General features: G+C 36.8%; 1 protein-coding gene across 5 annotated transcripts in view; it reads right to left on the reverse strand.

Moving 5' to 3' along the window:
* The window catches only part of hmgcra (3-hydroxy-3-methylglutaryl-CoA reductase a), a 19,853-nt gene extending 3,424 nt beyond the window's left edge, over positions 1-16,429 (reverse strand). The window contains exons 1-18 of one of the 5 annotated variants that reach the window (XR_015490317.1): positions 16,205-16,429; positions 14,875-15,064; positions 14,344-14,455; positions 14,173-14,260; positions 14,001-14,085; positions 13,811-13,916; positions 11,887-11,993; positions 11,683-11,802; positions 11,439-11,599; positions 9,176-9,417; positions 8,925-9,094; positions 6,897-7,091; positions 4,949-5,107; positions 4,651-4,808; positions 2,665-2,770; positions 880-2,580; positions 333-802; positions 67-225 (exon numbers count right to left, since the gene is read on the reverse strand). Coding sequence is in view for 4 of the 5 variants with exons in the window: in XM_087252119.1 (XP_087108245.1) it covers positions 67-225; positions 333-473; positions 2,410-2,580; positions 2,665-2,770; positions 4,651-4,808; positions 4,949-5,107; positions 6,897-7,091; positions 8,925-9,417; positions 11,439-11,599; positions 11,683-11,802; positions 11,887-11,993; positions 13,811-13,916; positions 14,001-14,085; positions 14,173-14,260; positions 14,344-14,455; positions 14,875-15,039 (2,526 nt within the window). In the remaining variant the exon portion in view is untranslated. 5 annotated transcript variants of the gene reach the window in all.
* Positions 16,430-16,657: the final 228 nt, after the last annotated feature.

Consider the following 16,657-nt stretch of genomic DNA (forward strand, 5'->3'; position numbering starts at 1 on the left):
TGAGGGTAATTAATGACAGGATTTAATTTTTGGGTGAGTTAATCATCCCAAATCCAGCGGAAATACCTTTAAACAGGCCTGTTGAGGAGGAAGGTTAGTGCCTCCACCCACAGTGCCCAGCTCAATGGAGGGCATAGTGCAGCTGATATACAGATCCTCCCCTGTAGCTCCTGAAGCCTCCATTAAAGTGATACAGTTAGAGCTGCCCACTGTCTGCGCCGGGTCCTGTCAGGGACAATTTCATATGTAAACATCTGCATCTACTGTAAATCTATAATCAGATATCATATTCCTTATCAAACTCATACTGTAAATAACATCGATTTTATTACCTGTCCACAAGCAATATAGATAGCAGCTACGATGTTGGCGGCGTGAGCGTTATAACCACCGATGCTTCCAGCCATCGCAGATCCAACCAAATTCTTGCTGATGTTCACGTCCACCAGAGCCTCAGTTGACGTCTTTAAAATCTGAGCAGAAACAGTTGCGTGAGACTTGTGGATTCATATTTTTTTAAATGTACATTTATATTGCACTGAAGGAAAGACTTTAGGTGAATAGGGTACAAAAAAAGAGTTTTTAAAGACCTTAGAATATTTTAAGACCTCATGGCCACTTCTAATCAATTTCAAAACTTTAACTAAATAAACAGTTGTAGTTAAATAAATCAATGGAGCACAACCCTGCAACGAAACTTTTGAAAGAATTAATTATGTGATTGTTTTCAGTGACAGGCTTTAGTCACTGCTTAAACTCATCTTTCTCCAACCAGGAGTATGCAAACTTACATTTTCCCATTCTGCCATCTGTTTCACTCTATGGTTTCTCTACATGTGGAGAGCGTCACATCACCTTTTCGCGTTTGTTGCAAATTACGTGACATCACCCAGATAGAGAAGCTTGGTCGGATGCGCCCTAGCCCGAACGAATCGTGTGGATAGAGCATGCCGTTGTTAATATTAGGAGGAAAATAAATATATAAATGCTTTTTTGAAGTCAAACACTTTGGACACAGCTTAAACAAAATTTTAAATCTTGTAAAAACGCGATTTAGACTTACTAATACCTTCATTTTCTCGTAATTGATTTATCAACTTTTAATACTTTTTAAGAGCCCGTGGACACCCTTTTCATTGCGTTTTCTAAAGTATGCGAATGAGACTTTGTTTGATTAGATATGTGCTAATCTGCACACAAATCTGAATGTTGGTTCCAAATTTAAGCAAGAATCTGAAGTCTTTACAGAAATTCAAAAAATATTAAGAAAACCAGTGCCCGATATTAGAAAAATTAGACATTGAAATATTTCGTTTTTGAGCGATATATATTGCGATATGAATACAATTTGCCCAGACAGCTTTTATAGCTCTGTTTTGGGGGGAAATCATTCATTTAGATTGATTACGTTAATTTTGTAAGGATGTGAATCATGTATAAAAATAAACTAATTGCAAGCGAGAATAATTACAATAGAGCAAAAAAAAAAAAAACTGCTTTATGGGTTTCCTGAAGAGTCAAACAGTATTCAGGTACAGAAATTGAGTAATGAAGTGTACAATAACACTATACAGTCTTCATTGTATTAATAGTTCAGTAAATTTAGTGTTCATTAAAATTCCAAATGTTGTACATTATTGTGCCTGAATACTCTTGAAAAGCCTTTAAAACACATGCAAATGATCAATGTTTCAATCTGGTATGGTTACTTGGCAATGACTTCACAAATCTCATGAGTTCCCAATTGTTGATTAATTATAAACCCAACACAACATTGCAAATGTTGCGATGTGACTATTGAAAACACGCACATCATGATATCGATGCTGAAATGATATGTTGTGGGGCCCTAAAGAAATCAGTAGTTTTATGCTGTAATTGTGTAGGCGCACAACCTTCAGAATGGTAATATGCAAAAACTATATTATTTGGTTTATGTAAGTGCAGCTGAAGTAAAGATTTATAGCTTTATTAGAAGCCAATAAAATATGCACTGCAATTGGAATCTACAAAAACAAATAAATAATGTGTGAAAAAATAAACATTAAAACTTAATTTGAGATGTTTTCTTTATATTATAATAAAAAAAAAACATTTATGACGGGTCAAAAAGCCCAAAACCTCAATAGTGTAACTCCTTAAACAAGTAAATGCAATGCAGTTTAATGAAGGAATCATAATGCTTCATTTACAAGTAGCTGGGTGTTTACAGCTACTGTATATTTCTGTCTGTTCACATCCCGTCCCTTTGCGCAGTCGCAAAATGCTGTTACACCTAAAAACTCGTTCTTAATCCCTTACTGCCACAGCAGCAGCACAGATGGTGGTAATGGTCCTTTTGAAGTGTCACCCACTGTATATGCAGTTTTATCAGCAGTACGTTTTGCAGATTTGAATGAAGCTGTGTACCTCTTTAACCACTTTGGCTGGAATGGTGGTCTCACACACCACTGACTTGCCCCTTCCCTCAATCCAGTTGATGGCGGCAGGTTTTTTGTCAGTACAGTAATTTCCACTAACAGCCAAAACCTGGAGCTCTGGAAATTCCTCCTTCAGTCTGGCGAGAGCTTGTTCTGTGCCCTGGTGAATGGAGAGAAAAGAAATGAGTGACGGGGTTTCACAACGCTTTGTATTTAAATAGTGGAAAAATACAATTCGGCATACCTTTGAGATCATGTTCATTCCCATTGCGTCTCCTGTTCTGGACTGAAAGCGAATATACAAGTTGCGACTTGCCAGGCCAATCAGAAGCTTCTCTAATCGTGCAAACCTACACAAAAAAAAACGCAAATATAAAGTTAAATAAATGTACACAAAAATGGAAATTTAAAGCTCTTGTGAAGTGCTTAAAAATGTGAATTTTTATTTAGTGTTTGGTGTAATCTCAATTGAAACATAAAAAAGGGGTTGGAACATGGTGTAACCACTCCCCTTTAAAAAAAACAGCCAATACCCATGAAAGTGTCAAATCAAATGTGAAGGGGGCGGGACATGTCAGATACTAGAAAGCATTTGATTGGTCAAGATTTGATGAAAGGTGTGAAGAAATTACAATCTATAAGCTTTACATGTTTATATAAGTGTGTATCTCTTAAATGTACATTTTTGTCACAGTTTTGGTACGCACTAGCTTATAGATTTATGAAATACTGATACTAAAGTCTAAAAAAACGTTATTTTAATTTCATGGAACCTTAAAAGACCAAATGTGCTAACAGCTTGCGCCAATGCAAACCCTCTTTTGCTATTAAAAACTATTGTCAGGACTATTGAACGACTGTCACACTAAAGACATCCAGTAAAGACCCAGATACCTCAAACTAATCAAACAGATATTAAACAAAAATATATTTGGGAGGATTGGTGCGAGTGCTTAAAATTGTTGTGTGCGACCAGTTTTTACTGCAAAATGTTCACCACATGCGCAGATTCGCGAGACATTCACGCAGAATGCATCTCTTAGCTCTTTGTCTGCACTTGAAACGCGAAACGCAGTGCTCGGGAATGGTTTAAAACAGTTGAAGTGTCAACTTGCTGCAGTAAACGAAGCTAAGTCCGTAATGCTTGCCCCGCCTTCGCACTCTTCTTATTGGCCCACCACTGCTCTAGCACTGAAATATCAGCTGTCAATCACTCAGACAGTGCCTTCTTGCTTGGGATGACAGAGCTGCTACCGTGAAAAAATGTAAAGCGCTGAAGATGAGAATGAAGATAACACTGACAGGTTTTGTTTTAGAAACCATGACATTTAAAGTTACAAATAATGACACGTCTTACTTGTGACCATGTGCTCAATGTTAATCGAACACTCTATACTTTTAATCTACACTTTTAGAAGAGTGGATAAAAGACTTCCGTTGGCTTCAAGTGCGCTATAAAAAGTCTGTGGGATGGAATTTTCAGGTAACTGTTTTCCACATCTAGCACGAGAGCTTCTGATTAATCCTTCCTATCAACGCCAGATGCTGTCCGCTGTGCAAGTGGCAGCTATATGTCAAGTTGAACACCACATACACCATCGCAAACGGACTTGCACTGAGTAAACTGATATTGCTACTCATAAAAAGACCGGTATTGCTATTAACATGACGTATGCATATAATAGGGTACAGTATATGTCAAAAGCATCAGTGCAATATCAGACACCACAGCACAGTTATAACGTTAACAGATTCATTCATTTCAAGCAGTGCGTGCAGGGCTGGTGAGCGGTCCATGTATGCTTTGGTCATTCAGTTATGTTATAAAAATCTATTTTCTTATAGAATATATATATATATATATATATATATATATATATATATATATATATATATATATATATATATATATATATATATATTTTTTTTTTTTTAATTTATTTATTTTTTTGCTTGTTAGTTTGATTAGTGTTGATTTCAAATGCAATAAATCTGTTTGTATAAAACTTGTTGTAACGGTGCTTATAATTGGTGTGTGCGACTAAATTTTGGCTGATGCGCCTCCATTTTTAAAGTTAGGAGCACCGGTGCTACCAAGCAAAAAGGTTAATTTCGAGCCCTGTGCTTGATTTAACATTACTAGTGATTGAAACCCCTTGAATTTGGTGTCCATAAAAGAACTTTGTTAGTAATTCTGGCTGTAAATGGATTTACTGAAATAGTGCCGTACCTGCTGGTCTGGTCAAAGGCCTCCTTGATGGTCTTGAAGCCCTCGGGACTCTCCAGCCAGGCCTTGACTTCAGCCGCTTGACAGGCAGATGGAAAACGCACCACTGGCCCTCTAGTCATCCCATCTGCAAGAACACGACTGCTAGCACCACCTGCCAACTGTAGGAAAGCCATTCATGAGTGCGCATTAGATTAATGTGCTTTCCTAGACATTATGCAACATTACATCAGTGCAGGAGGGTGTGAAATTGCCTACTGCTCATCAAACAAACTCATCTATGGCGGAACGTTCAGCTTACAGCTATCGCTCTGCAGCCTCTGTTTGTGCTGGCGACTAGGCAGCCTTCAGTTGTCGCCATCGGGACCTGGAACTGCTTTCCATCCAATAAAAGAGGACCAGCAACGCCCACAGGAACTGGCATGTAACCGATGACGTTTTCACAGCATGTGCCCATCACCTAGAACAACATGCAAACCAATGAGGATCTTTCCATCAAGGGGTCCAAAAATCCTAATAAACCTGCCAATGATTTGGGGGGCTGCCAGGGCTGCTATTCAATATGTAAATGTTTGTTGCTTTCCAGTTTCTAGGTAGTTACTTTGTTATTTCCTTTTAAAGTATGGTAGCAAATGTTTTTTAGTGTTATGAAAGATTCATATTTCAAACAAATGCTGCACATTGAAGCTCAGTAGAAGTCGTCTCATCATTCGGTGCGGACAGTGGTATAGAGTGAGTGTTATATTTATTTTTAAGCGTATGTTAGTTTAGTTTTGATACATTTCTTGCTAGAAGGCAGGAATGATTCCTTCCCTTGTTTAAAGTAAATTTGTCTTTGCATTTTATTAGCTGCGCTTACTTGTGAAACGTTTTGAAAGCATTTGTAAATTAGGGATCATTTAGGAGGCTTGGTTTCAATTTGCGAACTTTAGGCTTTTGTTTGTGTAATTAGTAAAGGATGTGAGCGGCGAAGTGTAATACATTTAAGTGGGTTAGCTATTTGTCCAGGGTCAGTAGAGGTCATCTCAGTGTTTAGTGCATAGGGCTGGCCAATCCTGGAGTATGAGGAGCGCTATCCTGCTGAGGGATTTGTCCACTCCTATGATAATGAGCAGCACAAATGTCTTGATACCTCAGGCTGTTGATGTTGCCATCCACTCTGCAGATCTTTCGTTCGCCCCCATACTAAATGTAACTCTAAACCATGATTTTTCCTTCACCAAACTTGACTGATTTTTTTAAGAATCTTGAGTCCATGTGGATTCCAATAGGTCTTCTGCAGTATTTGTGATGATTGGGATGCAGCTCAACAGATGATTCATCAGAAAAGTCTGCTTTCTGCTACTTTTCCAAATGATCAAATAAAAGTCAAGCTATTATTTGTTACAACTGGGATCAACAACAAGACTTTTGTCAAGTTGTGTATATATTGTTCAAGTGTTATATTGTTACGTTACAACAAAAAGCTGGAATTATGACTAGCAAAACAAACTAACTTTGAATCACAGGAATTCATTACATTTACTGAGAAACCACATAGCAAAATGTGGAAGTTTTTTCTTTCTTTTCGCCATGCGTTATTAAAATCCATAACACTCTCACGATTCCTTACCCCTTATTTGCGTCTAATAATCCAGTTTGTCACAGGGGCATAAATCAAATGTTCATGAGTGAATGTGAAACTGCCAAACTGCAGTTAAAATCAGCCAAAATTAAAAGAAACTCTTACATGAAAGCACTTCACATAATCACCTTAATTATATTATTGTCTATTACGGCAAATAAGTCAGTAGTGTTTTCGAAGTAAGTGAAAGATCCAAGAGGGCGTCCTGCTGATTTGATTCAGAAGGGCACTTTTTTTGTCAGATGACTCACTGGTCATCTACGCTAAAATATCAAGGTAAAAGTCATCATAGCTTTTGTAGAATAAACCCAGCTCCCAACCCAACTTTGAGAATAGATTAGGTGCGATATTTTTTTATTGCGCAATAAGTTTTGCGTTAACGCAGCACGGTAATGCCGATAACGGCCCACCACTAATTTAAATACAGAGCAGTTCATTTTAATTACGTTTTATATTGTATTTTTGATCAAATAAATGCAGCCTTACTTAAAAAAAACAAACTAAAAGCCATTGAATATCATTGCACAAACTTAAAATATCAAATGTAACATCAGTGCATCTCTGGTTTATTACATTTGCATCACCTCTCATTAATTTATATATGATGCGATGATCTATTGCTCACCTTAGAGTAATCGTAGTCTTTATAAGGCAGGCAGGAGAGAGTCGAAGGCTCGGGGAATTTGGGACTGAGCATTTTTCTCCGAATCATCACTCCTCTCTCAGGGGTCTCCATCATGGCCTCCAGTTTGTAAGCTGGGATGTGCTTGGAGTTCACCAACACAATGACCTCTTCATCGCTGAGGTACCGAGCGCCCATCTGCACAGTCAAAAGAAGAAACGCTTAAGTACTCCCACACAGACGTGTGATTATTTTTGGATTTTGTACCAGAAGTGTGTTCTTCGAGGTCAATAGTTTCACTACATGCCTCTGATCCTTTCCAACGTCAGAAACTAATTGGCTAAGAGTAAGAGTGTAAAGTGTAAGAGGAGGATCTCATTAGCAATTACAAGTGTTAACCCTGAGGTAAAAAATAACTAAAGGTTTCGGTCTCGCAGGGAAACCAAGGTTAATCTTGTTGCAGGAAAGAAAAAAGCAATAGTATCCACATTTTTCTTATGCCCTATGATGCTTTGGGTGAATTAAGAGAGGAACTTCAATAAAACTAAACTATATGTGAAGTGTTTCAAAAAAACAGGGTATGTGGTGACTTTCAGCAGAGCACAAATAATCCCTCGCAGATGTGTTAAATATTACTGTACTGTAGGGAATACAAAGAAAAAAATCTGGTGGTATAAAACAATTAATTTAAAAAAAAGTGCTTTGTAATTTCAAAAACGTGCTTTGGTCATGGATATGCTAGATACTAATATTATGCAAAAACACGAAGCGTAACTTTATTTTCATGACCAATAAAAAAGCCAAACCTCTCACTCATTTTTCACTATGGCTGCGTCTGAAATCATCTACTACTCAGTAGGTACTGCATTGGTATTTGTACTACTCGGCCATTAGAAAAGTATGTTTTATACCAGGGGTGTCCAAACTCAGTCCTGAAAGGCCGGTGTCTTGCATAGTTTAGCTACAACTTGCTTCAACACACCTCCCTAGAGGTTTCTAGAAAGAGCTTTATTAGCTAGTTCAGGTGTGTTTAATTGGGGTTGGAATTAAAATATGCAGAGTTTGGACACCTTTGTTCTATAAAGTATGAATGTCAGTAGTTTGAATAGAACTCGGACGCACCACATCAGCCATTTTGTCATCATCACATGACCTCTTTGCGTCAGTTGCGTAGCTTTACTCCCATTCATGAATTCTCTCAGGGACACCATGGGAAAGCCTAGCAACCATTAGATGCCCACTTCAGAATCTTGCCGAAAGTAGTAGGTGATCCGAGTACTTCTTGCATACAGTTTTTCTAATTTTTTGAATTCATACAAATTGTACTACTCAGCTCGCATACTGTTTATAGCGTACATTATAGTAGGGAAGTTTGCGACTTTCGACGCAGCCTATGTATATGGATTATTTGTAACACAATCTTTTTATTTTAAAGTCCATGAGAATAATGGGTGCCTACTTTTATTTTAATATATTGATTTACTTCCACTTTCCCAGTGTTGGGTTGTGGCTGGAAGTACATCCACTGCGTTGAACATATGCTGGATAAGTGGCGGGTTATTACGCTGTGGCGACCCCTGATTAATAAAGGGACTAAGCCGAAAAGAAAATGAATGAATAAATGAATTTACTTTCAACTGAAATGGAATATTGAGTAGGGGGCGGGGCTTTCTTTTTGCGCATAATTCCCTCTTTAACAACAAACGGTTATGGGGTGTGTTTAAGAATATTGTGTCTGATGCCGTCAAACTGACGTCAACAGAGAAGAACCACCATTCCAAATGCAGAAGCAAATGGTCGGATTTTGATTGAAGATTACAAAACAATTTTTTTTTCAGTGGATTAACTAAAACATGAATTGTTTACCTAAAGGATAACAATGTTCGCAAGCAAAATAACCATATAATTTTGATTTTACACAGATTTTAAGTGATTTGTTTAATGTTTTCCCCAAACTGCAATTGCAACTTATGATTTGAAATAAACAAATATTGTATAGCTGTAGAAATGGATATTTGTCAAAGATCTTACATCTGGGTTTTTCAGAATGGACAGACAGTCTTCCACAGGTCTCGGTTCAGCAGGTAAACTCATCACAGGCTCCGGCACATGAGTGTTTTCCTGAGTTTCATCCTCTCCCAGAACAAAAGTGCTTTTTTGCTCAGGTTCTTTCGGTGCAGGCAGGGGTCGAATCACTAAATCTAAAGGAGATGATTTGCAGTTAGACTCTGTTAGAGAACGAAAACGTAAGAAAATTAAATTTAAACGTAAGAAGGAAATACCTCTTTCTTCTTTGGTAACAACTGGAGGGGGAGTTGGGGGTTTGTCAAGCTTGGTGGAATAGGGGATTTCTTTCCTGCAGCATTGATCCGGAGACCATTTCTGAGTGAGCATGGAGCTTGGAGTGGGCACTTTAAGGGACAGAGTGGACTCCATCTCCACCTGCTCAAAGAAAATGTACTTCACAGCCAGGAAGAGGGCGAGACCCAGAGTGATGACCTGCTCAATGTCAATGCTGATCATCCTGAATGCAAAAAAAGAAAAGAAAATAATAATTATTTCATGCTCTTCTTATTGCTATTATTATTAAAATGCAATGTATCAATACCATATTGATAATCTGCTAATATTCTTATTTAACTGCACATGCTGATTTCTCCAACTCTGACATTTAGACTAACTTTGCTGTGATTTACCATTCACTAAACCTGTGTTTCCCAACCACGTTCCTGAAGGCCCACCAGCACTGCATGTTTCCTTTGTTTGTCACACCCATTACAGGTCTTTCAGTCTCTGCTGAAGAGCTGATCATCTGAATCAGGTGTGTTTGGTTAAGGAGACATGAAAATGTGCAGAGCTGGTGGTTATCCAGGAACGTGGTTGAGAAAGACTGCACTAAACTATATATAAACTATTAAGCTAAACTATACCTAATCTTTGACAAACTTTAAAATGAATATCTGTTTTTCATAATGTAATTAAATTCTGTTATAAAAACAGCATTATTATAATGTGACTAAATTCCCTTTAGAAACTTTTTTTTACCTTTGGAATTATATTATTATTAATGTTATGTATGTTTATATATATATATATATATATATATATATATATATATATATATATATTCAAGCCCAGAATTATTCATACACCTGACAAATTCTGTCTTAGATACTTTTATTCAACCATTTTTTTTTTTTTTTTACCAGAAATGACATCGACGATTTGGCCTAAAATCAAAATCTTGATTAATTGAAATTTTAAATAAACTATTCAAAGTAATGGACAATTATTTTATAAATTTATTTTATTAATTTGCCCTCATAGTTCATAGTTTTGTACAGTAAATATGCTCATATTTTACAAGTGAGAAATTTTTGAATGAAGGGTGCACAGCTTGATTTTAAAATAATTGAAGTAAACACACACTATCCACTATATATGATTATTTATTGAACATCAATACTGAACAACTATTAAAACACACATTGCCTAAAACACGGCTCTCCACGCTGCCCACCCTCATCACTGTTACCAAACCGACCAATCACAAAGCTTGTGCTATGCATCGTTGTGACGTGTAGTTAAACTTTTTTGAGAGGTGCGTTGTTTGCGGAGGCTGCGCTGGATTGTACGCGTGCGCTTGGCAGAAGTATAATATTAGAATAACAAAATAAATAATAATCATAATATAATTATTAAAAATTATAAATTAGGCTTAACAGAGTGGGGTCACGTGACCACACATGGTAGGGAAGGTAATTGAAAAAATTAGATCGATTATAGCTTCTCGATGTCGGTTTCGATTACTTTTCCATTAATCGCCCAGCCCCATTTACAAATATTTATTCTTAATTTAAGTATTTAATATCCTTCCCTAATTATAATTATTATTTAAATTATAAACAATGCAACATGAGATATTTAAAATTTTAAATAATATTTTTAACATTTAAAAAATGTTACAAATATTGTACTTTTTATTGTTAATATAGTAATTTGAATTATTAATGTTTTAATTACTGTAGGCGAAGCAGTGGCGCAGCAGGTAGTCACAGCAAGAAGATCGCTGGGTCGCTGGTTAGAGCCTCGGCTCAGTTGGCATTTCTGTGTGGAGTTTGCATGTTCTCCCTGTGTTCGCGTGGGTTTTCTCCGGGTGCTCCGATTTCCCCCACAGTCCAAAGACATGTGGTACAGGTGAATTGGGTAGGCTAAATTGTCCGTAGTGTGTGTGTGTATGTGTGTGTGAATGTATGTGTGGATGTTTCCCAGAGATGGGTTGCGGCTGGAAGGGCATCCGCTGTGTAAAAACTTGCTGGATAAAAGGGACTAAGCCGACAAGAAAATAAATGAATGAATAAATGTTTTAATTATAAATATTTTTTCAAATAATTTAAATGTACTACTCAGAATTTACTAGTTATTGTTTAAGAAAATCTGTTGTAATCTTCTGATGCATAAATATAAAACATTTCAACATCTGAAAATAACTGAAAGTGACCAAATATAAAATGTGTCCAAACAAAACCTCAGAAATGTGCTCACCTGGACAGGTAAAAGTGCCACAGGGGCATGTCAGGCTCAATCCTCTTGGGCAGATTTTCATTCAGGCTCATTCCAACTTCAGGAAGATCAAGAGTTCCATCACTTGATGCAGGATCTGCAATCCACCGACTATGAGCATGAACCATCACCAAGCCCAGAGACTGCAATTATAATTAAAGAGACACACCATCAATATCATAAACCCACACCTCAAGATACTGCAAAGTTTTTGTTCAATGCTCACCATGATCATTTTGACTCTCTGTGTGACAGGGTTAGGCTTGTTGTCCTCTTCTTCCTCTAATACTCTAGCAAAGTGACTTAGCTGCCAAATGGGTCTGCCTTCTCTGCTCTCTCTAGACAACTATGTGAAGTAAATATACGTTAGAGTATGAACTGTAAGTCTTCCTACATTAGTAGAGTATTAACACTCAAATATTCCACATACCTCCAATACAAGAGAAACACAGGCCGGGAAGAAGGTCATAAATACAAAGTAGTTGGCCAAGACAGACATGCAACCAAAGCAGCACATGATCTCGAGCTGTCGCACACCTGCAAGAAAATAAAATTCACTATTTGTTTAATGTCGGTGAATTCCATCTGTGCTGGTTTTCTGTCTCATTTCCCCCCAAGCAGTTTGGTGTTTAACAGATGCCTAATAGATGTCTAAACATAGACAGTCTTTATGTGTTGACATTCGTTCCTGTCATTTTTTAGGCTAATGTTAGATATAGGAAGCAATGTATCGGTGACCATATCGATATCAGCCGATAAAAGATATTTTTAAAAACTATGTTGTTCAATGTATGTGCTGAAAAATGTGAAAATATTTCTATTTATATTTATCAACTAATGTATCAACTATTGGCCTCCAAATCTGAAGAGTTATAGGCAGGGCGGGCGCGTCCATAGAGGCAACCTAGGCGGCCGCCTAGGGCGGCAGTATAGAGAGGGCGTCGTCCGCAACACCCCCCTTACCACCCTCGTTTTCACTCCTCAGTTATGTCCGCGACACCTCCCTCACCACCCGCGTCCTCAGATATATTCGCGCATAGGCGACAGAATAGAGAGGGCAGCGTCAGTGAGCGACACCTCCAACAGCGCCCGCTTGTCCTCAGTTATATCCGCGCATAGGGCTCCAGAATAGAGGTCCGCAACATCTGTGCGTCCTCAGTTATTTCCGCACATAGGGCAGCAGAATAGAGGTCCGCGACACCTTGTTTTCACATTGGGGTTGAGGGCGGCGTGATCGTCCTCTGCCTAGAGCGGCAGTTCAGTTTGCTCCGGCCCTGGTTATAGGTTATCGGTGTCGTTAATGTTAGATATAGGAAGCTATATATCAGTGGCTATCTCTATATCGGCCGATAAATGGTATTTTTAATGTTATTGTTATCGGTCTGGGAACAGAATTAGGCAGATATCTTTAAGCTGATAAATTATGTGTTATTTCTGTTGGTTGAAACACTTGCTGCCTGTCACTTTTTAATATTATTTAGCTGGTATTTTGAGTTTCGATTACTGGTATTTTGATTTTAGCTCAAGTATAGTGACATGTTTGCTTTATTTATGCATAATTTTTTGGTCAGGCAACTTTTTTTTGAAAGTTGGCCATAAAAAACATTACTAAATTTCAGCGATCAGTTCAAACTCTCTTGAAGTTAAGTTCTTTAAAAAACTATGTTGTTCAATGTATGTGTTAGGCTTTTGATTTTGCAATCATGCTGAGAAATTAGAAAATAATGATATTTATATTTATCAAGTAATGTATCAGCTATTGGCCTCCAAATCTAAAGAGTTATTGGTTATTGGTATTGGTAATGTTAGATATAGTAAGCAATATATCGGTGGCTATATCGATATTGGCCGATAAATGGTATTTTAATGTTATCGTTATCGGTCTGGGAACAGAATTAGGCAGATAAATTATGTGTTATTTCTGTTGGTTGAAACACTTGCTGCCTGCCTGATTTTCGACTACTGGTATTTTGATTGTAGTTCACTTACAGTGACATGTTTGCTTTATTTATTCATAATTTATTGGTTAGGCAACTTCTTTTTGAAAGTTGGCCATATATAAAAACATCGGTTCATCCAAAGTTACACATTATATTTCAGATTTTCACTGGCAGCCCAAATGTAGCCTTGTTTTTGCCAAGATGTCTATTAAGACATCTATTACACATCTGTTAAACACAATAATGCTTGCTGGGTTGCCTTTCTGAAGCTCAGTAACAGTGTAGAATGGAACTAGAAATGACCAAGGTTATGAGTTTGATAAAATTGCAGATTTTGAAGTGTATTTTTAATGCAATGCAAGTAATTTGGGATAAAAGGGTCTGCCATATTCATAAATGAGGGGTAAAATTTACCTGACATTGTCCCCACACCAATCACCAGGCACTCCACGAGGGCATCAAGAGTGAAAGTGGGTCCCAAAACAGCCATTCCTTTGGCAATATTTTCTCTAACCTCATCCTGCAGGACGGATTAAAACAAAGAAAAGGTTAGTCACATTTATTCAAACCTTAGTTTAAAAATATAGGCGAAAAGGTTAAGTACCTGTGAGTTTGAACTCAGAGCAAACTTGGCCAAAGCACAGGCTTTAGAGAGGTCAATCAACAGCAGAAAGAATGGCAGGGCCTCACTGGGGTAATGGTTAAAATAATAAGAGCATTTAATTTATTTACAACGACATTTCCTTAATAAAAATTCAAGTGAGAGAGAAACATACTTGAGGCCTGTCAGCTCTTTGTCAAGGAAGTGAATCACTACAGTGCTGAACACAAAACTGGAGAATATTGTGAAAAGACCTGCAATGCCTAAAAACAAACAACAACAAAAATTAATTACAATTAAGTTGTAATTCAAGCTAAGTCAAAATCTCTTAAAAACTATAACTCACCCAATATGTATTTGGATCCTAATTGTCGAAGATTTTGGAACTGGAAGTAAATGTAAACGATTGCTATGCATCTTGTGATTGTCAGGATGATGATATCACTGCTTAGGATTTGCTGGTGACGAGACAGAGAGAGGAAAACTTAGTATTTTGTTAGGTTAAACTTCTCTTTGACTGCAGGCATGTCATTTATATGCAAAAATTACTTTCCTTACTAAGAGTTTCTGTCTTATTTTTCCTTTATTTAATTCTTAAATAAAGGGAACATTTTCAAGACAAGCAAAAAATAGTGCCTTGGTTTTAGAAAATATAAGACAAAACTAAACAAGTTTTTCCTTAAAATAAGCTAATTAATCTGCCAATGGGGTGAGTAAAATAAAATGTTGTTTTTGCTTTATAATAACTTTACTTTTCTTACCCCATTGGAAGATTATTTTCTTGTTTTTAAGCCAAAAACTAGACTGGACTAGAAACAAGACCCTAAGTAAGAAAAGCATTGTTTTGGCAGTGTATTTCCACAATGACCTGCTTTACCTCATCTAGTTTGGGGCAATCAAAATTCCAGCCACAAATCTGGTTATTTCCAGTAAACATATTCATGGACATCATGCAGATGGTAAGGGTAACGGTAGCCACAATGACTTCCCAAGGGTGGGAGGCCACGAAGAGGCCGTGGATTCGGAAAAGTCTCGTCAGCATGGTGAAGGTGTGTTACAGTCACTTACTGGAGAGTAGAAAAAAGAAGAAACTTGTTAAACAGGATTACAGTAAAAGAAATGTGAATGACACTCATAATATTGCAGTTTAATTAGTAGTATGAAATGTAAACCACAACTGGAATTTCATGAGTGTAAAACCATGCACAAAAAAACATTTAAAAAAAATTTAGTTCATGAAAGAGACACTCACTCACTTGCTCTGTACTTTGGCTTAGTGCCTGATTTATCAGGGGTCGCCACAGTGGAATGAACCACCAATTATGAAAGAGACACTCTTTAGAAATTAAAGTTTAGTTAAATTTAATTTTAAAAATTAAATTCTTGAGATACTTTTTTTGCCTGTGTGACCTTGTATAGTTACGATACCATAATACATTCAGTGTGGTCAATGCACATAAGTATGACCAACAGTTCTATCTGGTTCTGTATTTACAAATTTGATTATGATAACCAAATGCTGGATAACAATGGCAGATTTAATTCACAATTATGTATAATATATAATATTAAAATAGAAATTACTTTTTTTAAAAATTGGGGACAGGGCAACCTTTTGAAAAATATTATATATTTTTTTAAATGATAAAATATGTAAGTATAACTTATTTTGTGAATTAATTATATAATATTTTATTATATATTTTTATTTAATAAGCTATATATTCATTTATTAATTTTCTTTTCGGCTTAGTCCTTTTATTAATCTGGGGTCACTACAGCAGACTGGACCATCAACTTATATATATAATAATTATAACTATATATAACTAACTTATATATTTTACATTTATGTATTTTAAGTTTTACAGATAATTATTATAGATAAATACTGAGATACCCAAAAACACTATCATTCGATTTTAAAATGTAACTTTTAATGTAACTTTTTATTGAATTAATTACAAAAATTGTCAATATACGATTCTGTTTTTTTAGTTTAAAATGTATTCTCCCCCCCGATTAAGCTTAAATAAAGATCCTTCATTCTACATCAGCGATGATAAACCAGATGAGTCACTGATGCAATCATACTGCAATGAATTAAATGAATATCCACATTAGAAACACAGATCTTTTAACGACACTGAGCTCAAATAAAAGCTGCAGCTGTAACGTCAACGTTAGATAGAATCTGATGCAGGTACTTACCAGTGCGGTTCAATGAGGTTTAAAGAATTAGTTCACCGAGAGAAAATCACTGTGCAATCCTCCGCCGGAATAAATAAAAGCCTATAGATATTTTCACTGTTGTAAATGAGCATTTATGATTTTCAAAATTACAGCTGATGGAATAATTAAATGCTGACGAGATTAATCCATATCCCCTCGTTTGAGACAGGAATCCAGCCCTTAAACCGGCATCCTCATCTAAAGCTTATGAAGATGGCATGGCTCTGCGTCAGTCGAGCGAGGAACCAATCAAATTCTCGAACCACACCGATTCGCAAGAAATCCACGCCCACTATTCCAGCCAGCACTGATAGGGGCGTGTCCTGACAGAGGACGCGTGATCTGGCCATCCTTTGAATTTGTATGAGGTGTGTGTGAACTTGAACCTTGGCACAGCCTTGACAAAAAAACGGCCTTGGAAATGTAAT

The sequence above is a fragment of the Danio rerio genome, chromosome 5, assembly GCF_052040795.2.
Source record: "Danio rerio strain M-AB ecotype USA chromosome 5, GRCz13ab, whole genome shotgun sequence".
Taxonomy (NCBI): Eukaryota; Metazoa; Chordata; class Actinopteri; order Cypriniformes; family Danionidae; genus Danio; species Danio rerio.